Here is a 26560-nt window from a genome sequence, read left to right on the forward strand (position 1 = left end):
TTTAAAACCAAACTATTCCACAGAACCTCTTAAAGGTAGAGGTCATTGCTTTTGCATGTACTGGGACACCTTCATATCGATATCCATTAAAAATGACTCTTTATTTCAAATGGTCTTTAAATTCGAGGGGTTTGAATTTGAACTATATGTAATGTTTAAAACCATGAATGCTACCAATGCACATTTAAGCTCTCCATGTGTGCACACAAACACATCGTTGTAGACTTACCTTGCAGAACATTATATGCCTATTCAGAGGATTGCGCAGGGAAATAAAATCATGACACACACTAACACACAAAGCAGCATGGACTCACAGCAGGCAGCTCCAGGAGTTGTTAAAGTCGTTAAGTTTATGTTCACAAATTCACAAATTGTGACCTCAGTGACATTTTCCTCAAATGTCCTTTGGTTGGCTTGATGGGGATTAATATATATTTTTTTCCTTTGTAGATTTCTGTGTGCTACATCAGCTCTCGACCGCACTCCACCAACCTGAACCATCAGGGCCTGCTGTTCAGTGGCCTCCTGCTTTACCTCTGCGACTCCTTCGTCGTCTCTGGACTCCTCAAGAAATTCTGCTTTCTCAAAGGTGACGCATCAGTGTGCTTGTAGTTGTTGCTTCTCCTTCTGTTGTTACAATACATATATTCTTGTGACATCAAGTTAAGAACAATAAAATCATTTCTGGACTCAAACTGTAATACCTTCAGGGCTTTGGATTAGTCCTGGAGTTCTAACGTTTTCCTTTGTTCCTGTCCACAGGTGCCACTCTCTGTGTGATCAGCCAGGACAGAAGCTCACTGCGTCAGACCATCGCCCGATTAGAGCTGGAGGATGAGTGGCAGTTCCGTCTGCGGGACGAGTTTCAGACAGCCAACTGCAGCGAAGACCGGCCCCTCTACTTTCTGACCGGCATCCATGTCTAAAGCTGGAACCTCCACCGCTGAGACACAATCACACATGAGCATTTTGACTACAAACCAGCAAGCAACCACATTTCCTCCCATTCCAATTGAAGGTCAGAAGGGGGATTGGGTGGAGCACAAAACTGAAGCACGCCAAAGTGGACACCTGATGTGGCTTTCCTTAAATCTGCACCGTCATAGTGCACTGTGCCTGGCTCTGCAGCGGGTCAGGTTGGGTTTAAACCCTGGTTTGTAGCTGAGCTTTCCTCCATTGAGCTTCTACTGAAAAAATCCTTTGCTGTGAGGGAAAAGCAAAGCTGAATCCAAACGTTGTTCTTTTTTGTTGTATTTTTGCATTAATGGACAGCCTCCCATCAATGATGTGACGATTAGAAGATTGTAATGTGTATATGGACTATGACAGTGTGTCCCGTGTTGGACATACTTGTTTATCTCAGGGTTTTTTAAAGGGAGAATCATGACGTGTGGTTGCTAAAAGATTTTCTCCATTGCGTTAACTTATGTTGGCACCAAAGAACATCCTCAGCTGCGCCTCGCCTACCTGTTCTCTTTCTTCACACCTGCTCTGCCTCAAAGACTGTAAAAGCGCTCTACATTTAAGAAACACTTACATAGAGGGTTGCCTGTATCAGATTTCTACCATCACAATGAAACAATGGAATTCAAACTTTAAACTTGTTACACTCAGTACTGCTTTTTCCTTCCTCGCACCAATTCTGATTCTTGAGTCTTGAGTATAGTTCAATCCCAATTCGCCCTCTGATACGTTTGCATTTTGCTAGCTTTAACCAACTTAACACTCTGTCACATGTTTAAGTAATCTTAAAAAAATTGAATTAAAACACATCTTGATAACTTTACCGGATATCACATGTGAGGCAGTATCGGTGTCCCATTCTCATCCTTGTTTCAGTATCTGTCCTCATGTAGGTATCGGTACAACTCCACATTTGTTCACCTGAAAATGTGATCTTGGTCTCCCATGCCTTTCAAAGATATCGCTGTGCCATCGATGATCCTAATGGGTACCTTTTGAGTGTTTTTGAGTGTTCAAATGACTTACACACAGTTTATCCAAAGACTTCTTCACAGCTTTTAAAAGTACAAGCAGTGTCTTTGCAAGACAGTATTATGTTTATGTTACGTCACGGAATCGACTACAATGAAGCAGGTCTGCAGTCTCAAACAGAATCACTGAACTTGCCACAGAGTTTTTCTCTTTTGTTTAATGCCAATCAGGCAGCGCCACACGGAAGTAAGACTGATTTGTTCTTACTGAAATATTAAGTGAGCATTTACTGATTGAATACTGGGTATTTTAATCACATTATGTCAGTAGAAGCTGTAAACAATCACTGCCAAATATACTGCTACTGACTGTGCCTGGATGTCTCCTCCTGTTGTGATGTTTTGAAGCTGACCTTACATTGATGGTTTAGGCTAACGTCCAACCTTTCCTGCCGATTTAAAGCGTAATCAAAGAAGAAGAAGAAGCTGACCAGACCATTTCATATACTTGAAAGAAGAATGTGTTTCTATGTTTCTGCACAGGGTTGTCCAAAGAATATGCCTTAAGTGAGGTTTCATGCTGTCACTGCTCAATTCATTGTTTTGGTTTTTCGACCAATGAGAATGAAGAAACCATTTGATTGTGAGGGGAAGTAATTGTTTTTTGAGTGAAGCAAAATTAACAATTGGATTTTGGACTACTGTACTGTTTAAAGCCTTGTTTACATTATTAATATATTATAACCTCCCCTTAACCACTGAGGGTTACTGATGTTTTGTTGTAGTCTTGTGTAACTTTTGCCAGTATATTTTGGTCATAATGTCTTTCTGCATTTTATGTGATGTCGCAAAGGCAAGAAGAATCTACCTAGATGTGTCCTTTTCCATATGTCTGTGTCCCTTTCTGTTCTTGTGTTGGATTTGTGTTGAAAATGAAATCAGGTCCAATTGGGGATTCTTATTTATTTGACAAGCGTTTTGGACTGATAATCATATTGAAGTGTAATATTTGATTGCATGCTGTGCTTGCTTAAAAACAAGGGAGTGCGTCCCCTTCAAAAAACATCCATGAAGGTTTTTGCACAAGACCCAAAACGAATGATTCTTCGATCTATTGAATGTCATGGGGGGGCGGGAAATGTGAACTTGCACTATACAAGTTGCCAGCAGAAAAATTATTTCCCACTATGAAACGAAATCGAAAATGAGTCCAAAAAAACAAGACTGGTGATCAGAAATGTAACTTAAATACCAAAGGTCCGTAGAATGTGTCTTTCTTTTTAAATAATTTAACTCTTAATATGCAACTTGCTCTCACAATCTTCTCTGATATTTGTTAGATGACCATGTGCGGCCCAGTGGTAGCCTTGGCATCTGGGTGATCTACCTCATGTTTACCATTGTGGTTGCAGTCTATGAACATATGACACAAGAGTCATGCTATTGTTGTTGAAAATGTATGAATGTAATAAAAAAACCAAAAACTTGTTAAATCACTTGGGTGCTTGTTGTTTTACACATGTATTTTTGCATAGTTTTCAACTGGAAATCTAAAAAAAAAAACACAGCCTCAAATCTGGACACGTTTGTCCTGTAGAGGACTCAGGGATAAGCACTCTGATTAATTTAGGTGTTCTGCGTTTCACCTCAAAGTATCAGTATGTAACATATGATGCAAATGTTATTCCAAATGTGGTATCGCATCTTTAAAAAAATATGCACAAAATGATGAGCAGGACATCCTTTTTCTGGAAAAGTTCAAATTTAGACATCCACATGTAGGTTTGAACATTTTAGATAGCAACAACTTTATATTCTGAGAAAAAAAATGGACCAAACATTCTTCATACGAATGTACCTGCTGGTTGGATAACATGTGCTGAAGATCCACTGATCTTTTGTACCTTGCATTTAAAAACATAATATACTTTACTATTTCCCAACAACTGGGAATGTAAAATATATCAATCTAAAGAGGAAAACACTGCCATTTGGCATGTTTGTGTAGCGGTCAGCAGTGACACCTCACAGCAATTTGGTTGTGGGTTTGAATCCCCAGTGATGGCTTTCCCATATAGAGCGGGAACGTTCTGACCTCCTCCCACTGATGTGTGGATGACGCTGAAAGTACTGCAATGCACTGGAGAGTTAAACAACTCTAGCAAGCTTGCCCTAATAGGTGACATGTTTACGTTGTGGTCAGTACTGTCACCTCAAAGCAAGCTGGTTCTCGGTTAGAATCATGGCAGGGGTCTTCCCTTCAGGATGTTTTGTTCTGATAGCTAAATGGATGAGCAACTTCCTCTTCTTCTGAGACATACTTATATTCATGCTGGTTTCATTCCAACCTGTGCTTGAACAAGAGTCAAATATACTGTTTCTGAGCTGACAGTATTATCTACGTAGCCTTTGACTCATGCACCTTTGTGGCTCAATGGAATGACAGCCTGCCACGTGTTTGAAAGACCGAAGTCTTCGTGGGTTAGAGTCCAACCTGAGCCAGAATCTAGATAGGATGCTTTCCTGTGAGGCGGAATTGATTTGCCTTCCACCGAGTCTTGAATTTGCTTTTGAATGACAACAAAGTGCACAAACAACAGGAGTCAAAATAGGCCAAGAATGTCAGGCAGTGCAAGTCATGAATGCAGCTTTACAGCTAAATAAAACCGAGTTTGAATAGAACCCAAGGAAAGTGTTAGGAGAGAGAGCAGGTAAGTTTGGGAAAAGTACACACACAACTGCTTGGGAGCCCAGGCCGGTAGGGGGCTCCCTAAAGGCTGACAAACTTTAAACCACAGCATTGCTTCAAAATGTGCAAATGTTGCAATGACAGTAGGAAACCTCCCTAACAGGGCCCCATCTGACAGCACTTAGTCTCAATGCCCTGTTAAGTGTTGCAGTGTTTGCTGTGAACATAATGATAGATGTTGGAGAATAGGGGCTCCCCTTAGAGAGAGTAGTAGGCTCTGACCTACTATAACCCTGATGACATCACAAGTATGCCCCCCTCTTCAGCCACATATGTCATTATACAACTGTTTTCAAAATGTTGGCCTTAAACTCTGGCTTCAATTTGCATGATGACTTCTGTGTTATTTTGGTTTGCTTTCCATGTAGTTGCTGAGCATTTTAAAGTGGGTTACAAGTGCTTTAATACAAGGCTTAGGCAGTGCAGTTGAAATGCATGTGCAGCCCTGCCTTTCGCCTGTGATTAATAATCCTCTCACTCCCCTCCGCATCCATCCAATCCCACATCTTTTAATTCAGCTCAAGAGCCAGGGACCTTGCACAGTTCAGTCTCCCCATTTCCTTATTATTTGTTTCACCTCAACACCTCTGCAGCTGAGCTGTAACTATATGCACCATGACCCCGCTCTCCTTATCAAGAGGAGAAATGGCTTCTTAATGGATGCTTCAGGATCTCCTCTGTGAGAGCACAGGGGCATTGTTGGTCCAGGGACAGAACTATTTCAGCTCCTGCGAGGTAATATTAGAGCACACGTTCCATCAACCTATACCCCCTGTGTGATATAACACAAAGCTATTTTCAGCCAGCTGCAGTCAGGGTAGGATAAGAAAGAGAGGGCACCAAAGAGTGGCTGGCATACTGATTCGTGCACCTTATTATAACTAAGGCTATGCCTATGCAACACAAGTGATTTGTTTGTGAAGATTTGTCATGTCTCGAGGATTTTGAATGCTTAAAATATGTACATTTCAAGTTCTTTAATAGATGCTGTTTCCTACAATTGTTGCCCGTGTGGTTTGTTGTTCGCTGATATTTCAACAAACCCTTTGAAGGAAAATGTCTCTTGCTAATTCCCTCTGACACATTTCTTTCCATTATTGAGTCCTCGGGCAATGCAGTGCTTACCATTAAACTACTTTCAAACAATGGCATGATTAAACGTGTGACAGTTAAATCCCTTTATTTCATTATAATGTGAAACATGGCTTGCGTATTCATCCCAATTTTGCAGTTAACATTTTCACATTAGCTGATAATAATCTGATTCCTGTCACATAATATCAATTTTCATAGCTCCTAACCCTCAGTAAATTACTCATCCTGCTTGGCAGACTACTCTAATTACTCTCAGGCTTTTATAAACCAGCCAGCTAAAACCAAAGCTCATCTGTCTAAAGGCTTAATGGGGGTTGGGGTGAAGGTAAGTGGGGTGTCCGGGGATTACGGTTTGCCTTTGGTGGCTCACTTCCACTACTGCCGCAACAGTCCATATCCTATCAGCAGCTTAAGCCTGTGAGTGTGCAGAGAGAGTCAATTCCAGTGACCAAAACCCGATACAGTGATGTAGGAGGAAGGGAGCCTGACCCTCTGCAGAGACACAATTGTGTGGTAAGCCAGCTAGTGGTGACACTTTTCAAATGTTTTGACCTTAGGGGACACGTCTTTAAGGAAGGGTGAGGTCCTGAGAGAGCTGAACACCATGTGTGACTGATGAGCCTCTGACCAAGCAGTTTTGTGATTATCAATATTGAGACAGAGAAAAAAAAAAAACATGCCTTTCATAGGTAGAGAAAAAAAAAGAGAATGGAGGTCAGAAAGAGACAGAAGATGGACTGAAATGGATAAAAGAAATGTCTTCGTAAAGATAAGAGAGACAGGTCAGCGAAACATATGAATAAATAGGTAGAATATGCATTATAAAGGTAAAGAAAGAGAGAGCAGAGTAGATGGCGAGTTTGGACGATGAAAGTGAGGGAGAGAAGTATGGAAGAAGTAACTTCTTCAACAGGGAAGAGAGAAACAGAGAGACAGTATGAACCGTGACAGAAGGAGAAAGAAGGACAGGAGGAAAGACAAAGTAGAACTGCTGACTTAAAGCGGTAACAGTGAATTATTCTTACCTGCAGTACACGCTCAGTGGAGCTGTTCACTCAATCTTAGAAGTGCATTACAAGCAAAAAGACTGTATATGACCCACACACTGACTTCGGCTCTGTTTAATAATTTATTAAATACAGCATAGTACACCCATGTTGACAATGTGCATTTACTGGTACTTACTATAGAGACATTTTTTAATTTAAAATCTTATTGCTGTACATGTTAATCAGAGTTTTCTTTTTACTTCATCTTTACATGTAGTGAACTAAATGAATTTACAGCCTCCTATGAATAAAACAACCATGTCCTTTGTGCTACACATAACAAAGTGATGTTAAGGTTAAGGACAAGATGACACTGATGAAACACATGCTACTCAATGGACACTTGGCAGAACAAACAGACACCAAAAATTCCCCCAAATCCCTCATGCAGTGCATAACTGCAGATCTGGCCGACCATCAGAGCTACTCGTTTTGTGGATGCCAACTCATACGCAGCAGCCAGTCCCTTAAACACTGCTTCAAACAGCCGTTATGGACGCTGTCTGTCCCATGTGCGTTAGCTTCATTCCCGTCACTGTATGGTGCACTGTCAGACTTACATACACACAAAGACAACCGACAAATCGACAAACAAAGACCTCATGGAATTCAGGTACTGCTCTGTTCAGCCTTTGGGGATATATTTTCATATATCGAATGAAATGAGTGCAATGCATTAAGGAATTAGAGGCATGATAGTATCAACTACAATAGTGCAATTTCACATTCCTTGTCATTCATGTTTTTTTTTCCTCCATATTATATACATTTGTAAAACTATTTGGTGTATGTTAAGGTAGAATGTGTGAAAGTAAAAGTGCATGCAGAAGGTTAAAGGATGGAGTGGTTCAATATTTTGCAGAAATTCGCTCGATCGTTTTCTTGAGGAGAGCTTGATGAGATTAATACCACTGTTATGGCTGCACATTAAATATAAGGGAAACTATTATCTTAGCATAGCATAGCATAACAAATACAAACAAGGGGAAACTGCTAGCTTGGTTCCTTCAAAGATAACAAAATCAACCAACTAGCACTTGCTGGCAGGTTTTTTTTCAGTTTAGCTCTCGGACAGACTTTAGCTACCTGTTACTTCTTGTTCTCATTCTCGATGCTATGCTAAGCTAAGCTAACAAACGTCCCAGGTGTTGCATAATATACATTCAACATACATGAAAGTTGTATTGATCTTCCTTTTAAACTCTCTGCAGGAATACAAAAAGCGTTTGTTCCCATAATATCGTATTTTAACATATAGAAGAAAAGAAAAAGACTTCAATATCGTCTACGTTTAAACAAAAAGACTCACTGAGGGAGACTGATTGAAAAAAAAAAAAAAGTACACAGGATAAAAGGAGTATGGGTAAATAAAGACAATCCCTGAGGGCTAAAATCCTACTAAAATGAGTACTAAAAGATGCTTTACGAACATAGATGATTGATTTTTTCATTTACAGTACTTATTTTGACCGCAAATAATTGCACAAGGTAAAAGGTTTTTTTTTGCTAGCTAATGCAACTAATCAAGATGGGCACAGATTCAGCTTTTCAACATTAACATGAACAGCTACTCTTGTTTTTTTTAAAGCATACCATGGTTACATACAATGAGTTGTTTTCTGTATGGAATAAATAAAGCCATGTTAAATGCAACACAAATGCTGCATTGTAATATATATAGGATACGCCTTGGCAGGAAGAAGAATGGAGCGGAAGGAACGAGGGCCATGATGAAAGAAGGTCAATGAAAGGAAGGAAATACACAGAATGGGATTAGGTAGAGAGGGAAGGCACAAATGATGGACTGAGAAATGAAGGCAAAGGGAAAACAGGCCAAAGGAAGGAATGAAGAAAGGATGGAAAGACAATGAAAGAATAGAAATATTATTTGGAAGGATTAAGTATGGAATGCAGCAATCAAAATAAGATGAACGACATAAATGGAAGAAAAGATTGCAGGAAGCAGGAAAAATACAGAGGAAGAATGAAAGTAAAACTTGAGGAAGCCTTTGTTGGACTCTCTTATCAGGAGAGGTCGTTGAGTCGGCTGCCTTGTTCGATAACCGCTTTAGCAAACTGCTTGAAGACTCGGTCCATGTACGTGCTCTGTCGAGGCCACAGGCCTTCCAGGAAACCAATATGGCCGCCGTGACAAGTTATGAGCAGGGCCAGGTTGGGATTCTGCTTCACTACTTCCACCGGAATGGCTATAAATGGATAAAATATTTTAGGTCATGGTATCTTATCGATGGGGTTGATTGTCATTCTTCATGCCACCATATTAAAAGTCCCTTCCCCAGTCATGATTTTCCTGATCATTCTAAAAAGTATGCCAGTGAAGTCTGGCTGGTGGGACTTACCATGGGACGGGGAAAAGACGTCATCAGCAGCATTCAGACAAAGCATTGGCACCTGCACAGATTTCAGCCTGTGGACAGGACTGGCATCATGGTAGTAGTCATCGTTGGTAGGATAGCCGAACATTATGGAGGTGAACCTCTCGTCAAACTCCCGAATGGTCTTTGCCTGAAGGGACATGGCAAATTGATTACACGTTGGCTCCTTTGTTTAATTAGATCAGCATTGTGGCTTAGGGTCACTGAAAATAATACCGACCTTCATGACATGATCGATGTCGTAACTATTTTCGAGCACTGGTCTGTGTCTGCGGGGGAGATTAAAATAAAACTGTCACTGACTACTAAAATGACATGATTTGCTTTAGAAAATTCTAATAAAATCATGACAAGGTTGAAACAGCTAACAATGAACTCAACTTCTTTGAAAGTAGCATCATAACATTATTACTGTTACTGAAGCCCATGATTATACACACATAGAAATATTTTGAATGTTTGCTAAATTCTTAAGGGTTTTATTAGTCTTCCTCTTATCAATATAAAAAAACAACATCAGTCCATTTTCTCCTGTAACTTCAAAAAAAAAACAATCAAAATGCACAAAATAAGAACCTCAAACCAAGCTATTCAAGATCCCAAAACATTTATCCCTGAATTAGCAACAGTGCTAATCCCGCTCGGAGCGCGGCAGACCTGTGCACAGAGGCTTGCAGGCAGCTTGTGAGGTAGGAGTTGAAGAGGAAGCGGTCCAGGGGTTTTTCCAGTGAAGCTGTGCACTCAAATACATCCCAGCCTGCTGAGAAGACCACCACCCCTTTCAGACAGGTTTCCCGGCCCTTGCGCCCCAAGTAGTTGGCGAGCATCATCCTGAATTTGGTCAGAGGAAGGCACAGATCGCTAAAATTAGGGATTGAGACATGTTCCATTTCTGACCAATCCTTCACTCCAAGTTAAGTTAAGTTAAAAAAAAAAAAACCCTTTGGTGATTGGGACCAGATTCCAGCACTGCACATAGCCCGACAAACACTAGATCGCTTTGAGACTCAGGAATCTAAAGAATCTGATGATATATTAAGAAGTGTTGGCTCCATTATCCCGGGTGATTCCTTTGGATTATAATGAATATTGCTTAATTGCAATTTAGTTATCTACCAATCACCAACACAAGTCTAAATGTGTCTTTTTTTTAGTCACATTTTGAGATTTCTTAGCAGCGTCCCCCAGTACTAAAAAGTCCAGTCAGCTGGTTGTGGCAGCTTCATTACCCTCCCATTGATACTCCAGCAGCCATGATGGGAGCAGCTTCATTATTCCTCTGGATGTGCTCAATGACTGTCTCCAGATCTTCTGTGTTGGCTGCGCAGTAGGTCCTCGGCGTCTGGATGAGACATGAAAACGCTACAGTCACGATGCAGTTTTAAGAGCTCAACAAATAAAAGGTGAAATTGATCTTAAACTGAGATGATATCTGCAGACATGACGAACAAGCTGTCGCATCCCGAGTGTCAAGCATCTCTTTAAGTGTCTATTGAGCTGCAGAAGTCCAGTACGCTCGTAATTAAAGAGCCAATGTGTGACCAGAAACAAAAGTTGTATTTTCTACCGAGGGTTGTCAGCATTTCAAAACAAAAGCCTAACAATCTATGTGTAAATGCAAAATAATGAACATTTCCAACATGCGCTTAAAAATGTGATTCATCACAGTTAAGTTGAATTCCTATTTTCTTACAGTGTGAGAAAGTTTATAATATTTACGTTACATTTTAAAAGCATGACTTTGAACAGCAGATTTTGAAATATAACATCTTTCTATAATTGACTCGGGCATTTTTAGTAACAGATTAAGTCTCACATTGTTTAACCAGTTTGTGGAAGCAGCCGATTTAAGTAGTCTGATTTTTTTTTTTTTGGATGCTGTTGACTCTGGAGCTTTTCAAGTCCCTTCATTAAAATTCAAACAGAAACTAAGGCAAAGTAAACTCCAGTTCTTGTACTCTCTTTCAGTTTTTGAATGGACCTGAACACATTTTAGACCCTGCACTGAACGCTTTAATCGTAACACACAAAGATATTTAAATATAGAAAATACAAAGACTTATTGGAGATGAAAACACAGATTTGAACGTTGGCACTGTTAAAGCATCTCCATGGGAAACTTTGATGCATGAGGCTTTTAAAAAGGGTAGAAGTAGGGCACTGACAGTCTTTGAGGCAGGGGGCATCTTTCACACAGTGGGTCAGTCTGAAGTGCTGGCCTATTTGAACAATGGAAGATATTCACACTCAGTGGGCGCAGAGAAAACAGTCACAGAGGCATACACAAGCTGAATCATTTGCATCAAATATAGAACAATCTCCCTCCTCACCACCAACACTTGATGCAGAGCCAAGGTTCCACTTTACTTCTTCTTTAATGGGAGGACAGCTGGGACAGCTAAATAGTGAGATCGAGAATACTATTCAAATCAACCTGGGAGACACTTTGCAGAAGCGTGACCTTTACGTTTTTAAAAATATATATATATTAATTAGACTTTCAGCTGTAACAGAATGAAACAACAGATTCAGATTGACTCTACTCTACTTTCTGTAATAAACACCATTTGTGCTTAGGGTGAGAGCTCTGTGTGGTAGTGATGGTATGATTAGATCAGCTTGACAAAGCTGCCTGTAAGAATGTGCCTCTGTTATAACGGGGAGACGTACACTCGGAGAAGAATGGATGTAAACACAGTGGGCTAAGCTCAGAACTCTCAGAGCTCAGAGCCCATCCTGTTGGCTAAATACACTGGGTGTGTAAGAGGACAGATTAGGGCCAGGTGTCAGAACAGCACGTGCTCAGCGAGGTCATATTTCTGTGGATCGGCACTCAAATACGGTATCTGCTTGCAACTTAATCCCCGCTGTGCAACAACATTGTGTGTGCAGCGTCTGCTCAGGCTCCCCGCGCTCTCTGTGACACGTGTGGAGCTGACGTGCTCCGCGCTGGCCGAAAGCAGAGAAAAGGACAACTCAGCTGGGAGGCTGTCGGACTGACTAACGAGAAAAGCGACTGTCCTTAACAGTCCTTTACATCCCATGCAGATGTCTGTCTTTCTGAATATGAAAAAAAAAAAAAAGACAAAATGAAGACATTAAATAAAGTGTGACAGGTTGAAAAGGCACATTTAGTTCTTACCAGGAGCGTTTCACCAGAAACCCCTCTGTTATTAAACACCACACACCTGAAAAAGACAAAACACATGATCCTTTGAGTCATTTTAGTCTCTAACATCATTCCTTCTGTGTATCAATATTTGGTTTTAACAACAAACAGATGGAATAATGAATTTATAAACAGGTCCATCAGTAGAAAATGAAGTAATAAAGTTTTTTTTTTTTTGTTTTTTTCCGGCAAACGTTTCCCAAAAATATCTTCCAGACTCTTAAATGTGTGTGTAAGCCTGATTATTATTATTTTTTTGACACTGGTGAGAGAGAGTGGGGAATGAAGATCCACGAGTCGGACTCAAACCCAGGCTGTCCAGTTGGGCGTCACCTAACCACTAGGCCACTGTTGGCCCTCAAAATGTAAGCTTAAGCTTTCATAATGACGTCTTTGTAGTGTGATTTCATTATATGATTTATAGGTTCTGGAAACAACACAGTAAAACCATCATTAATTTTCTCATTGCTAATCTGCCAATGAATCATGTGTAATGAGTTACAAGCTTCACTCACTCAGGACTCTGATTGCACTGTGTATGTTAAATCTGATACGTGTGTGTGGTTTGCGCACACTGATGCTTTGTTTTTAAGAAACATGTGCTCAAGGATTTACAGTTTCTTCGTTCTAGTCGGCTGACTCTTGTTGTTTTGGTTTTTTTTGTTGTTGTCACTACAAGTTACCAACTTTGCATTTTTCGGCAGAACACTGCGGCCTACATTTATTGAAACAAATGTTCCCTACTTAAAAAAAAAAAAAATTGAAGTGGGAATGTGATGAGGTGTGCAAAAAGAAGGCAGCTGTGTGAAGAGGATGTGTTTGTACTGCAGAGCAAAGGCATCTCCTCTCCCCTCATCGCTCGCCAGTCATCTATTATGTGTTGGATTCAGACTTGCAGTTTGTATCCGTGTAACTTAGCGGCAGGGTGGGGCGGGATGGGGGTGTTGGGCCAAGAGGACATGGGAGGTGGTGGTACTGTAGCATGTGTGGTGGTGGTGGTGGTGGTGGTGGTGGTGGGGGGGGGGGGGGGGGGTTCTGCTCAGACACACTACAGCAGAGACTCTGAAGCTGGTCTGGAGCTAAGCTGCAAAGCTTGCACCGGGATAAGCTATAATTCATTAAACTACACAGACAGGGGTGAGGGTGAGGGTGGGGGGAAAGATGCTGAGTTTGCCGGCCTCTTCCCATGCTTTCCCAAATCTGGTTGAAAGAACGAGTGCACGGAACACGGAGAAAATGAAGAGGGAGAAAAGGGGGGGGGGGGGGGGGGGGCGAAAACTGCCACCCTCTGCAGCTCTTCAAGCTTGTGCTACGTTTGGCTATTTACTAAGGCAGCTCTTCACAGAGAGCTTTGCTGCACACTTTATTTGTGCCCTTCACCTGAAACAACCCTGAGACCCTGATTCATCCGTTACATAAAGTTACAGTATTGCAATGATAGCCTGTCTCAAGTTTTGCCTCTTTTTCAATACTTGCATGGCGGCTGAGATGCACTGACTTTGACTTGACAAATTATCTCCACGCTAGATTACAGAAAAAAATTAGAGCACAAACTCCACAGAGTGTCGTTTGTGTGATTTAGTGCTCTGAGTTTGTCCCTCAGCCCTGGCCCTCATCCAGAGTATCCTGCCAAGACCACCCACCTATAACCCAGATCTCGGCTCTGTTGGACCATGTGCAGGATGTAGGACTCTCGGCTAGTGCCGGTCAGACCGGGGAGGAGGAGGACAGTGGGTCTGGTGGCGGGGTCGGGATGAGCGAAGCTGTCGTCGTTGTCAAACCAATCCAAAGAGATCTGTCCTCCATCTGCCGCCTTAATGAGCTCACTGCAGAGACAAGCCAGACACGCAATCAGGTCCTTCATCTTTATTTATCTATTTATTTGTCTTACCCAGACACATGCAAACCCCAAAGCACACATACTTGAAAATGCTGATACTTAATATACGCGTTTTGATTGAAATGCATATCTGCACTGAATGATCATTAAAAAACACTCGGGTTCAAGTCTCTCAATTGATACCCTCTGTTCAATTACAGGTAAGGCGATTACTTCATTGGATCTGCATCATACGCTGCCAAAAGGGAATTCGATATGTGAGTACAGCCGTCACTGTCAGCTGCCTTTGTTTGATCATCTTGTCAGTGAGCTTTGCAACAGTGTACAGGGGGAAAGATGAGGAGGAGGGCATTGCACCACCGGGCTCTTATGATCAATCAATTTCCAGGCGATACAACCCTCACCGGGTAGATGAGGTCATTAATTCTCAGCGCTATAGTGTATTTTTTTTAAAGCCTGCATTGCACACAAAAAACACGCAGCAGCCAGCGAGCCAGTGTTGGCAGGCCGGTGGTAAAGACATCAGCATGAAATTACAGAACCTGCTGTGAAATATGCACCTGAGGCGAGACTTTAAAGTCAGCGCCCGGCCAATCCAGAGTGACCAGTGAGCAAAGTGGGGGGAAACTTGGTGCTAATCCACCCTCAGACAAAGAGATGAGTGGAATTTCACCCAAGCAGCCAATGTCAAACAAGTCTGTCTTGTCCTTGAGTCAACCTTAGGTAACTTCATTAGGAGGAAGGGGGCGTCCTGCTGCCCAATAATTCAGAGAATGTGATGCTGCTCTTTATAACAGCCACATAGACTATAGGGTGAATGGAGTCACTTTGAATTATTGGACATTATTTGTCCTCGACAAACGAGTCCTTGAAAAGAAAAGGTAATTTAAATGTTTTTGGAATAGACTTGTAAATCAACTAAAGAATTTTAACGACTAAAATTAAGCAAATTTGATGGTTGAAGTATACAATTTTGATCAAGCGTCTAAATGAAAATTAAAAATGTTCAAAAATAAAAAGCAAATATTAATTAATTAATCTTTTAGAAATGTTATATTTGGATTTAGGTTCAGATTTAACGTTAAGAGTTAACAAAGCAAATCATATTCACTCAATGTGATATGGTCTTTCTCTCAGTAAGTTCACAAACGACACACAATCATACAATTGATACACAATCTCTACTTCTTACACGCACCAACATTATCCAGAGAAAAAAAAAAGAATGTAAAGCAACATTTGGGAAAGAGAAATATTCACAAAAAAAAATTCCCCCCCTCAAACTGAATGTGTATAAATACATTATAAATAAAGTCCCTCTTAATAAAGGAATTCTAATCTGCTTTATGTTCACAGGGGGCAAAGAATGCCGTGCCAATTAATCTTCAACAGAAAGTACATTATGAGGGAGCAGGCAGGGCGGACCGAGCCAGCAACAGCACACAAAAGATCTCTTTCTCCTCGGAGCTTTTGAATCCCAGCTAAGAACAAACTGGGATTTGTTAGTTGTGACACTGGGAAGAAAGAAATGGAGAAATGAGCACTGGAAGTTACTTCTGACTAAGCACATTTTTTAAGTTTCTAAATGAAGCTTCTAGTGTTAGAAAAATCCTGTATTATATCCACATTTACTGTGTCTGGTTTCAAAAGGGACATTTCTTTGTTTGTTCTAAATGACACGTGTTTAATGAGTTGTAATGAGTTGTTGTGTTGTGTGATGGATCCTGAGGACTCACTTTCTGTAGTTGACCCCAGGTTTGGCTGTGACAAAGGGTCTCAACAGAGTCTGGATGCGGCTCTCCCAGCACCAAAAGGTGGGGTAGTAGGTCTCTGACACTACTGGACATTGTTCTCTCAGAAACTGGTAGAACTTCTTACCCCCAGAGATGAGCTGTGGCTTCTGCAGAATACAAGTGAGCAGAGTGTGACACAGGTTGGAATAAAGAAATAACTGCCATTGCAATATAGTTAAATATTTAACATAAGTTAAATGTAATAAAACAGACACAGAATCCTTCTGATATTAAAAGTGCACTATGTAGATCTGGTCATGAAATTTTGAAGTTGGAGAAGTGAAACAATTCTATACTGCATTTTCTGAACTAAATACAAAAAAGAATGTATTTAATGAGAAAAAAAACGTGTCCCTGGAATCGTTTTTGGAGCCACAATTTCCTCTGAGGAAAGTTTGTGTAAAGGGATATGAACATATACCACAGAATCTGTGAATTTCTCCCTTCTTTTCCATTTCTCGACCAAACCTCCATAGTGGGCCTTTAAGGATGTGAGATAAACACATCTGCATCTTAACTTCACCTTAAGAAAAGTCATGATGAAAGTCATTAAAATGGACAACAACAGATAAAATCCGACAAGACTAGAGAAGAAAAGATGGTAATTAAATAATTAAGACGTAAAACAGAAGATCAATACAGTTACAAATAATAAAATATGTTCATATAAATAAAACATATAAAATCAATTTAAAAACAATGATAGCAATGTAAGCTATACAATTACGCCAAATTAAAAGCCAGATAAAAAATGTATTTATTTTAGTAGCTTTGTTACATAATACAGTACATTATTGGCTCACATATTGTGTTGGTAGGATCCCTTTATTTAACTTAAAGTTATATTCACGGAAATTAAGGCTTGGTATGTTATATACATTTAGGAAAACAGCGTTGTTGTTTATAATGCTTTATTAATCTAAAATAATAAACTTACATGACGGTTATTACAGCACTGTAACTGTAGCATGCTTCAGCTAACATACAGTAACATTAGCCTAGCTTGACCAATGCAGACACATCTGTTTAACTCCTTTGTTGAGGATTTCATGGAGTTACATAAACGTGGATGTAACGCTAGATATATGCATTTTAGATGTGCTGATTAGCTTGTGAGTCTACTTGAGGCTGACGTGACACCCACATGTGTGCAGGCGTGTTACACCACCGGTGAACAGATGCAGACACTCTCCATCAGTAAATATGCCGGTCTGTCTCAGGCATGACAGCGTCTCCGTCGCTTCAGTTTTATAGAACAAAAAGAAGGTTCAAATGAACCCTTTAAGGCTTAGATGCCATACATTTAAATGTGCTTACCTTCGCTACGGAAATCAAATAGTAGCAGGTGTACGCTGCGCTAAAGCCGAGCACCAGAGAGAGCCCAACACCCGAACCGAATAATCCAACTTTCACTTGATTTTCCAGATAATGCGAAAGGTCCCTTGTCAAAATGTTGAAATTGAAGTCCAGCGAGATCATTGCAAGGTTCCTGTTATTACCAAGAGTGCGAGGACAGCGGCCAGGCTTGGTTGAAAGTCAGCTGTGTCTGCCTATGTGAGCCCACTTTGTGAAGGAGACAGTCAAGGGGACCTGATGTCGGCAGAGATGTATTTATACAAGTATCAGCGAGCGGTGGCGCTCTTTGACCAGCTTTCAGTGGACGCTGCTCAAAGTCAGTCTGACGCCCCCTGCAGGAATTTGAGGTGAATTGCAAAAATGAGGCGGAACGAGACAGACTGCCCTTCAGTGCATCTGAGGGATTTAGAGTAATTAGGTATATAATAATAATAATCATAATAATAATCATAATAATCACAATAATAATAAATAGTATTTATGGGTGCCTTAAAAAAACAAGTACACCTTACAGGCAGACAACAAACAATATAAAACATAAAATTATACATTTAAAAGGAGCTGATTCACAGTTTTACATAACAAGATTAAAAACAGGAGTTTTGCAGTAAAATGTCAGGCTTGTTTGAAGAGGTGGGTTTTGAGACGTGATTTGCAGATGACCAGAGAGTCAGTGTTTCGGATGTCAGGTGGAAGGGAGTTCCAGAGGTGGGGGGGGGGGGGGGGGGGGCAGAGCGGCTGAGGGTCCTGGACCCCATGATGGTGATGCGGGCAGGAGGGATGATGATCTGAGGGTCCGATTGGGAGTGTTTATGTAGAAGAGTTCAGATATATTTAAGAACAGATGCACATCAGGCCACCCCTTTCACTTCTAAAAAAAAATTCGTAAAAACTGAAGAGTTTGTCTTTATGGGGAAACTTAATTGAAGCCTCCCCAAGGGGTCCAAACACACCTGGTTCCCTAGTTCCCTATTTGTTGTTGTAATGAATGAACTGACATGCTGGTGTGTCTCCATTGTATCCACGAGCACAATAAAAACTAAAATGACAATGACCTTAAGGCATCACCTGCTTACACCTGGTGCTGCACCTGCAAGAGTGTGGGTCATGTTATAAACACACTTTCACAGCTAATCATACATTAGTCCACAGGAGGGTTCATTTAGGATGATATTCAAAAGTAGATGTGAAAGTGTTTTGTGTTCTCAGAGCCTGCTATGAGTTGAAGAAAAAACCCCATCTTGGGTGGTTATTTGGATTATAAGGTAAATGGTTATTTTTCCATTTTGAGGTTGTTTCTGGTTTCATACCTTTAGAGGAGCAAACAAGTGGCATCGGGTCACCGATGTTTGTTACAAGTTGCTTTGTTTTCATTGCGTTTCTGTTGTCCATGTACTTATGATGTATCAACCATTACAGACTCCAACCCTGCCAGTCAAACATAGTTACGAGTAGTGGAATTAATGTCAGTTGCCATCAGTTCAGTTCAGCTGTAAAGATATTGAGCTTGAATAAACAAATATAACACAAAAAAACAACCTATTATGTTTCTTCATCTAAAACACATACCATGGAAATCATTCTAAATATATTTCCTTCATAGTAATTTTCCTGCCACAGTTTCAACTCAAACCTATGCGTCCTTTTTTTGACACAACTATACCAGTCAAACCACGCAATCCAAAAAAAAAAAAATGTCTTTTGATTTTGACAATACTGTGGATGGTGTTTCTCATCCATTCACTGAACTCAGAGAGAATGGTCCTGGAGTGTGCTGATGCGCATGCGCACTCTAGACCGGACTCGTGCTCGTGTTTTCCCAGCCTCGGATCTTCGGGCTTTGTCGTTCATCTCCGTGGCTAGTTGTTGCTCGTCTGAGAGGTCTGAACGATGATTGACAATAATGGCGACGCGTTTATTCTGAGTTGACTCCCAGGGAACCATCTCTGGCTGACAAAGGGAACATCTTGGATATATTTTTCATCACCACAGACAAAAACAAATAGGATAATCCTCGACCTTAAGGACTACATTTACCTCAACGATAAGGACTTGGGAGAGGTTTATCCAGCTAGCAGTGCGATAGCTAGCAACTCGGCTCGTTGGCTTGCTAAGTTGAAGAGGTGGCATTCTTGTGTGTGGAGTGGAGGAGAGGGGCAGACAGCTTGCAGAGTCCTGAGATTTATCAAAGCTAACCATGTGGCTGCTTAGAAGAATTTTGGGGTAAATAGTTTTATTCTCAGAGCCAACATTTAGGAGGCCCTGGATTGCAACCAACATTAGCTTGTGTTAATAGTTTTTTTAAAGGCTCCAACAGCCTCCTTTGGTAGCTCACTTAGCTCGCAGGCTAGCTTTTAGTGGATTGTTCGTTTCTCTCCTGTTAGGACTTGCTTGCTCTTGCATTTGGAGACTGTTCATCGGCGCTAACAGTAGCTTGCTAGCAACAGCTAGCTTGCTTATTCTCAGTTATTTTCTGAAGAATTGCAGCACCGCTTCTCAAATGACCACCGGTAGGAATAATCGAGCGATGATGGAAGGAGTGGGAGCGAGGGTGGTCCGCGGACCTGACTGGAAGTGGGGGAAGCAGGACGGTGGAGAGGGACATGTTGGCACCGTCAGGAGTTTTGAAAGTCCAGAGGAGGTGGTGGTTGTCTGGGATAATGGGACCGCTGCGAACTACCGCTGCTCTGGAGCTTACGACGTGAGGATACTAGACAGCGCTCCAACAGGTAACTGCTTCAATCAGCTGCTTCACACAAACAGCGTACAAACTAACTCACAGCTACTTTTTTTTTGGTTCACATTGTATTATTATTATTATTGCTGTGTTTTCAATGACTTATACAGAAAGCAAGACATTGAGAATTACCGGGACTTGTCGCTGCAATCAAACGCTAAACTGTTACTATGGCAACAAAAAGTCCCTACCTTTTTAATCGTTCGGAAGCGCAGGAAATGTAGTTTAAGTGTGTTTAACTCAGACATTGTTTGCTTGACTTTTTCTATTTGAATCCAACTCCAATGAGTATTTGACATATTTTTTGGTAGAGATCAGAAACTATTATTATCAGCTCTTTGTGAAGGTAAGGTAAGTTTACTTATATAGCACCTTTCAGACACCAAGCGATTCAAAGTGCTTTACATAGGCACAAAAAGCATTTTGACATTACACGAGATGATAATGAAAACAATACATAAAAGAGGGGAAGAGTTCACAAATGAAGCGTTATCCATTAAAGCTTTGAGAGATTTAAATACAATAAATTTATAGATTTCACTCTGATGAAAACGTTTTTTTTTCTCATGTATCACAACAGGATGTAAACTATCATAGACACATTTGTTGTGACGCTCAAACATTTTCAAACTTCACCTCTCTTTACTTGTCACAACATTACATGCATACAGTTCAAGTTTTCAGCGTGTATGCTTTTGAGACTAGTCCTCCATCCATTTCTGATGATGCAGTCATGGGATGATGGAGCACTAAACCCTTTGTAGTTGTTATCCCTTCATCTGGTAGAGATTGTGATAAGAGGTCAGAATCCATTAAGCTTTATTACATTACAAGGGTTGGGTTTGTGAATGTCAACAAGTATTCCAACAAGGTATGAGTAATATCAACAACTTACAAAGTGTACACACACACACACACACACACACACACACACACACACACACACACACACACACACACACACAATTGTACAATGTCAGGTTTGTGCAAATGTAGAGTTGAGTGTCCATAAAGTTAAACTGTGTTGTTTTAATAGCGTTTCTATCCAAATGCTATCAAAGTTCTTGTTTATCAATGTCGGCAAAACTGTTCCCCTCAGGCATCAAGCATGATGGAACCATGTGTGACACCTGCCGTCAACAGCCTATCATCGGCATCCGCTGGAAATGTGCCGAATGCACCAATTACGACCTCTGCACAACCTGTTACCACGGAGACAAGCATCACCTGAGGCACCGGTTCTACAGGATCACCACTCCAGGCAGTGAGAGGTTAGTTAACCCAGTAACATTTAGCATCATTGTGCTTTAGATTAAACCCACAAGCCAGAGAATAGAGACCGCAGCCAGGTAATCTCTGCACTGCATTGTGATTGGTAGGTCTGCTCTTTCACTCCCTTAGTCTGGCTTCAGGTTGCCTTATGTGTATGTGACATTTGAGAAGTGTTTTGTGCACCTTGCCTCACAGGCAGACAGACGCTATCTCTATGCACCCAGCCTTCAGTTGCCAGGCAACAGCTCAGCCTCATTTTAAATTTCAGTCTGACGATTTTTGAAATGATATTAATGCGGTGCTTCCTGTTTATTAATTTTACTGGTAACATTTATTACAACATTAAATACAGACAAAACAAGCACATACGCGGAATACTGTACAGTCATTTAAATCTCGATTATCTTGTCGTAAGAAAATCGTAATTGAAATTGAAACTCAGTTAATTGCCCAACACTAATGTAGATGCTGTAGTTTTCTTCATTGGGTTGCAGCAGAGTGCTGGTGCGATCCCTCGTGCTATGCCTTATCTGTCACCATTTGCCCAAAGTCATTCTGCCACTAAAATGCATTGCACAATGGATCTCAAAATGTATCTTTCTGCACTTTATTTTTTGCTGGACGCTAAGGCTGATGTATAAAACAGACCTATAAATAAACGCTGCTCTTCCTAACCGTGCTCTGTGAACTATTTAAAAGGAAATGTGTTTTTACTTTAAAGACAATGGGAGGTTTACAATAAGGCGTTCTTAAGAAAGTGTCGTTGTCAGGAAGTTGAGCTAGCGTCACCTTTACCATGGTCAAGTGGGTTACTCAAAGTTAAATTAAAATGGACTTATTCCTTGTTCAAGTCAGGTCTGTAAGAAAAAAAAAAGTACAAGAAGTTTCTGGTGGAAGACGAAGCCTTAGGTGTGTCGAATGGAAGGTAGAAACGTTATAAAAGTCAAGTACAGACAACACCGTCTTATTGTTTGCAGTAGTTTGACTATTCGGAAACGTGTAACATACACATGCATGTAACTCAGAAAAACTTGCACCCGAACCCATCACTCATTAAATTCTACACCTTTATCTGTGTTCTTTGGACCCATAAGTGTGCACACTCTCTAAATTCCACAACTTGCAATTTATCCTGCTCTGCATAGACTGTCTGCACTGCGATGATTTCCCATTCATCCCAGGCTTATTGCAGCCAAACACAATAGTTTAGTAAATGAACACATGGCCAAACAGCTGGCAGCCTTTACAACTGAGTGCGACTTCATCTCCCCTGAGAAAGACATTGCATAATGAACAATAGGTTCTGGAGGTCTCCCTAATTCACACTGCTCCAACAGCGAGGTGGGGTGTTTTGTTACACCACATTAGATTCTGTCACAAACTGCCGAAGAGGGAGTGGTTCGAGGCCCCAAGCTGTTTGGATTGGTTAGGCCTCCACTGTCCAGCTGCCGTGTCTACCACATTGTTGTTGGATGGTGAGAGGTCTGCTGGATGTTTTTAAGCTATTAATGTTTCATAAGGTGAGCATTTAGCCAAGCTGGAGCTTAAACTGTGAACCACTGCATTATTGGTGAGACCAAACTATTAACAAAAAAGCCTTTGGTCTTTGGCACTGGTTTGTTCGTTGCATTGCAGAGCAATGGTTGTTGTGTGAAGATGAACTGGAGAGTAATTGTCAGTAAGGTGTGAGTGCAGAGCTATGCCAAAGTACATTGTTATTCGTAACGTTACATGACACCTGCTATTCAAAAGGAAGGCCGGGTCCACATTTGTGTGGCACATTTCAGCAACAAGGCCGTTTAAAGTGCTTCATACACAAGACGTTAAAAACATCACAACAAAGAAAAAAGAGGGCGTTTAAAGGTATGGTTTGTGGAATGATATGATGTTCACATTCAAAAGTCTAAATGGATAAAAAATGGAGTAAGCCTGTGTTATATATAATTTTTTAGTTGAGTAGACTTAGACTGAACTTTATTGATCCTTTTGGGATGACTACCTCAAAGAAATTTAGGTTTCCAGCAGCATATACAATAAAAAGTAGCAGTATTTACGCAACCTCAAATATATCCAACATCCATATCCAACAGTTATCTCTTATTCTGTAGTTGTAACGGGACGCGTCTCGTCGCGGCAGCCGCCATGATGTGCCGCCGTGACAAGACACGAGAGGTTTATCGTTGCCAAGGAAACACTGGATGTTGCGTCAATGACAGCTACATCAGGAAGCGGGAGCTGCTACTGAAAGCTGCCGTTCTGTTGCCGTATGTGCTGCAGTGATAAAAACCGTCATGTAAATTATGACTGGATACCTCGTCTGTAAACACATTGTCTTTCTCAGGTCGATTTCGCCCGTTCGTCTTGACTACGATCAACATGGAGTACCGCATGTTTAAAAGTTAATGTAACAAACAATCCAAAAAAAATCTAAGAAGATCAGAAAAATACTGTTACTGTCATACAGTTCCTTCAGGATTGACCTGTCGATCAGCTCGAGTTTTGCTCTCGCCAAACACCAGTTTCACAAAGCAAAGACGGTTCTGATTTTCTGAATGACATTATAGTAGATTCGATGCTGTTAAGGTCCAATACTCACGGTAACATATTTCATCTGTAACTTTGATGCACTGGCATCCCCTCTGCAGAGATATTTACTTTAATCGGAAAAAGGTGAATTGACAGTCGTCAGCAGAGACAATGAACAGGCCTTCTTTGGAATATTCTAAACAAGTTGTGCTGTATTTAAATACAGGTTTAATGTCAAATAATTGTCTTTGTTTGTCAACTTTTTTTCACTTGTGCAGAGTACTGCTGGAGTCACGTCGCAAGTCAAAGAAAATCACAGCCAGGGGAATCTTCACTGGGGGCCGGGTGGTGAGAGGAGTGGACTGGCAGTGGGAAGACCAAGATGGCGGCAATGGAAGGAGAGGAAAGGTGGGATAACAGCCTGTGTTAAAACTGTAAATTGACAGGTAGTGGTATGAGGGACTGTGGACATTCATTCAGTGCTTAAAAACTCTCCCAGGCTCTAGAGAGAAGCTTTTGATCCATCAGCTACAATATTTGTGGAATAAAAGTAGCAGGTTGTTTATGCTTTGAAAAAAGAATACTAAGAGAAATACCATCTCCAGTGAATCTTCTTCTACAAAGGTGATTTTAGAGTTTGCACAAATAAACTTTCCACACGTTTCCTGACTGAACAAAACTGTCAAATGACACAGCTCCAAGTGAACTTGTCTCGTCGTTTTATCGAAAAGCTGCAACTCGTGGATCATAAATCCCTGGAGCTTTATGAGCTCTTTGGAAAGGTTGCATGAAAAATAAGTTCAAGGATGCTCTGCCCTAAACAAATAAGGTGGAGGAAAACAAGCTCGCACCCCAGGATGTGAATATACAGAAGCCTCAATCAAAACAGGAAGTGAAGCGCTTGAATCCACACGTCGTGTAACAGGCCCAAGAGAACACAAACAATCAGACTCAGAGGTTAGATGTGTGTTATCATGAATAAAGTAAGACAACTATGTCATTGTTAAATCCTTTAGGATCAGAAATAAGACCTTTACTCACCTGTAAGAGGGTGTAATGCAGGCTTCAATAACCAATCAATATATCTGGTCTCATTTCACCCGAGTCAATGAAATACTAATAATAATAATAACTTTATTTATAAAGCGCTTTCAGTCAAAGTGCTGTAGCTACAGGTACTAAAATCAACTAAAAAACATTAACACAATAAAAACAAATCCAGACAATGTCTGATATCAGACACTAAACGTATGAATAGAATGATAATGATTTCTTTTCTTGTGTTGTATTGCTTTAAAGACGAGAAAAAGATCCCATCAAGGTTTAACATTCAGCATATATTGCCACAAGAAGTATGATAATAATAAATTTTATTTGTAAGCGCTTTTACAAATGCTCAATCATAAAATCTACAGTTAAAAACAGCAAAAGAGAGTATAAAACAGTAGAAACGAAAAAAAGAAAAAAGTTATGTATTGAAAGCTACCGTAATTTAAAAAGTTGAGTTTGAAATGTTGGGAGGTGTGTGCAGGAACGGATGGGTTTGGGGAGTGAGTTACAGAGGGAGGGGGCAGGTTCCCCCCAGGTTCGGTTCTTGATGAATGTGTCATGTTGTTAGACCCGAGCAGTTATATCCAACAATCCAGATTTATGGCGGATATTTGAGCTGTTTGTTGAATCGTTTTAAATTCACCTCAACTTCTTTAAGGATTTCCAAAAGCGTGCGGAGCGTGTTAAATAAAGCAATGTGCGATCTCGATATTCGTACGATAGGATAGATGACGGGGAACTCTTTAATCCTTTATTGCATTCTGCTGATACCTACATATCTTCACGGGGACGCTACAAACTCCTCTCCTGGCTGCAGGTTGTTTCAGGCACATATAGGTTTTTAGAAAGTAATCTGACAAGGTTGCGTTTGTTTAGCACACTCCATTTGGAGTTCTTCCCTAAATGTGCTGTAAAGTGCTTGTATTTTGACTCTGGTCCAGACCCCAGAGGATTCAATTTAAGAGTCCCTCGCGGCAATTTAAGACTTCATTTTGCTGTGTTATTTAATGGCATATCTCATTACTGTTTTATGATGCTGTAAGCAATATGCTCTCCAGAAAACTGCTATTGCATGTCCTGCAGCTTAGATGTTCCATTAGTTTAGCATGAATATTACCTCCTAAGGCCCATTTATCAATTACCGCTGAAAGGGTTGTGGAAATAATTTAACGATCTGATTTCTGTATTTACTTAAGGCACAGCTTTTAATTAAAGAATTCATTTACTTCACTTTGGCTCTTCTCTTGACACTCTTCAGGGTGATGGAAACGTTGAGCTGCTAGTCTTATGGGACAACCCTAAAATTCACTTCCAAATTTCAATTGATTTTCCACTCCCCCCCTCCTCCATTGTAGCTCTCTGTATATTTGTGCATACAATAATTGATATTCTTTGGCTTACAGGCCTTTCTAAAACTTTGCTGCCTGAAGCTGCCAACAGGTTCTCACTGCACATTTTGAGTATAGCATACGTCATAATGTTGTACAAACACAAATAAACGAGTTGAAAAGTGTCGATGTGCGTTTGGCTGGACCAGCAGATGATGCAGAGGGTGCAGGGATGTTAATCATCTGTGTGTATCTTTAGTGAC

At 40.7% G+C, this 26560-nt stretch overlaps 3 protein-coding genes across 8 annotated transcripts in view; 2 read left to right on the forward strand and 1 right to left on the reverse strand.

Moving 5' to 3' along the window:
• greb1l (GREB1 like retinoic acid receptor coactivator) overlaps positions 1-3430 on the forward strand; it is a 42555-nt gene extending 39125 nt beyond the window's left edge. For both annotated transcript variants that reach the window (XM_079347869.1, XM_079347870.1), the window contains 2 exons: positions 454-592; positions 766-3430. In XM_079347869.1, the coding sequence (XP_079203995.1) occupies positions 454-592; positions 766-929 (303 nt within the window). In that variant the 3' untranslated portion in view covers positions 930-3430. The remainder of the gene's footprint in view (positions 1-453; positions 593-765) is intronic.
• A 3457-nt stretch (positions 3431-6887) lies between these two features.
• On the reverse strand, positions 6888-17705 carry abhd3 (abhydrolase domain containing 3, phospholipase). The gene is made up of 9 exons (XM_079349493.1): positions 17346-17705; positions 15972-16135; positions 14039-14221; positions 12369-12414; positions 10456-10568; positions 9884-10057; positions 9447-9495; positions 9191-9356; positions 6888-9037 (listed from the first exon to the last, which is right to left on the reverse strand). The coding sequence occupies exons 1-9, from the start codon at positions 17505-17507 to the stop codon at positions 8856-8858; spliced, it is 1239 nt and encodes a 412-aa protein (XP_079205619.1). The 5' UTR covers positions 17508-17705; the 3' UTR covers positions 6888-8855.
• A 1500-nt stretch (positions 17706-19205) lies between these two features.
• mib1 (MIB E3 ubiquitin protein ligase 1) overlaps positions 19206-26560 on the forward strand; it is a 52647-nt gene continuing 45292 nt past the window's right edge. For 3 of the 5 annotated variants that reach the window (XM_079349004.1, XM_079349006.1, XM_079349007.1), the window contains exons 1-3: positions 19207-20113; positions 21221-21392; positions 24198-24327. In XM_079349004.1, the coding sequence (XP_079205130.1) occupies positions 19885-20113; positions 21221-21392; positions 24198-24327 (531 nt within the window). In that variant the 5' untranslated portion in view covers positions 19207-19884. Of the gene's footprint in view, positions 20114-21220; positions 21393-24197; positions 24328-26560 lie in introns of all 5 variants that reach the window. The other 2 variants (XM_079349005.1, XM_079349008.1) reach the window with 2 other exon arrangements.

This window comes from Symphodus melops (assembly GCF_947650265.1).
Source record: "Symphodus melops genome assembly, chromosome: 7".
NCBI lineage: Eukaryota > Metazoa > Chordata > Actinopteri > Labriformes > Labridae > Symphodus > Symphodus melops.

Excerpts from the sequence above, each read along its gene's own strand:
- abhd3 (XM_079349493.1), bottom strand. The coding sequence starts at position 17,507 with ATGATCTCGCTGGACTTCAATTTCAACATTTTGACAAGGGACCTTTCG. Across the intron at positions 9,496-9,883 it reads CTGCAAGCCTCTGTGCACAG|ACACAGACCAGTGCTCGAAA; the intron begins GTCTGCCGCGCT and ends TCTCCCCCGCAG. Across the intron at positions 9,357-9,446 it reads ACATCGATCATGTCATGAAG|GCAAAGACCATTCGGGAGTT; the intron begins GTCGGTATTATT and ends ATGTCCCTTCAG.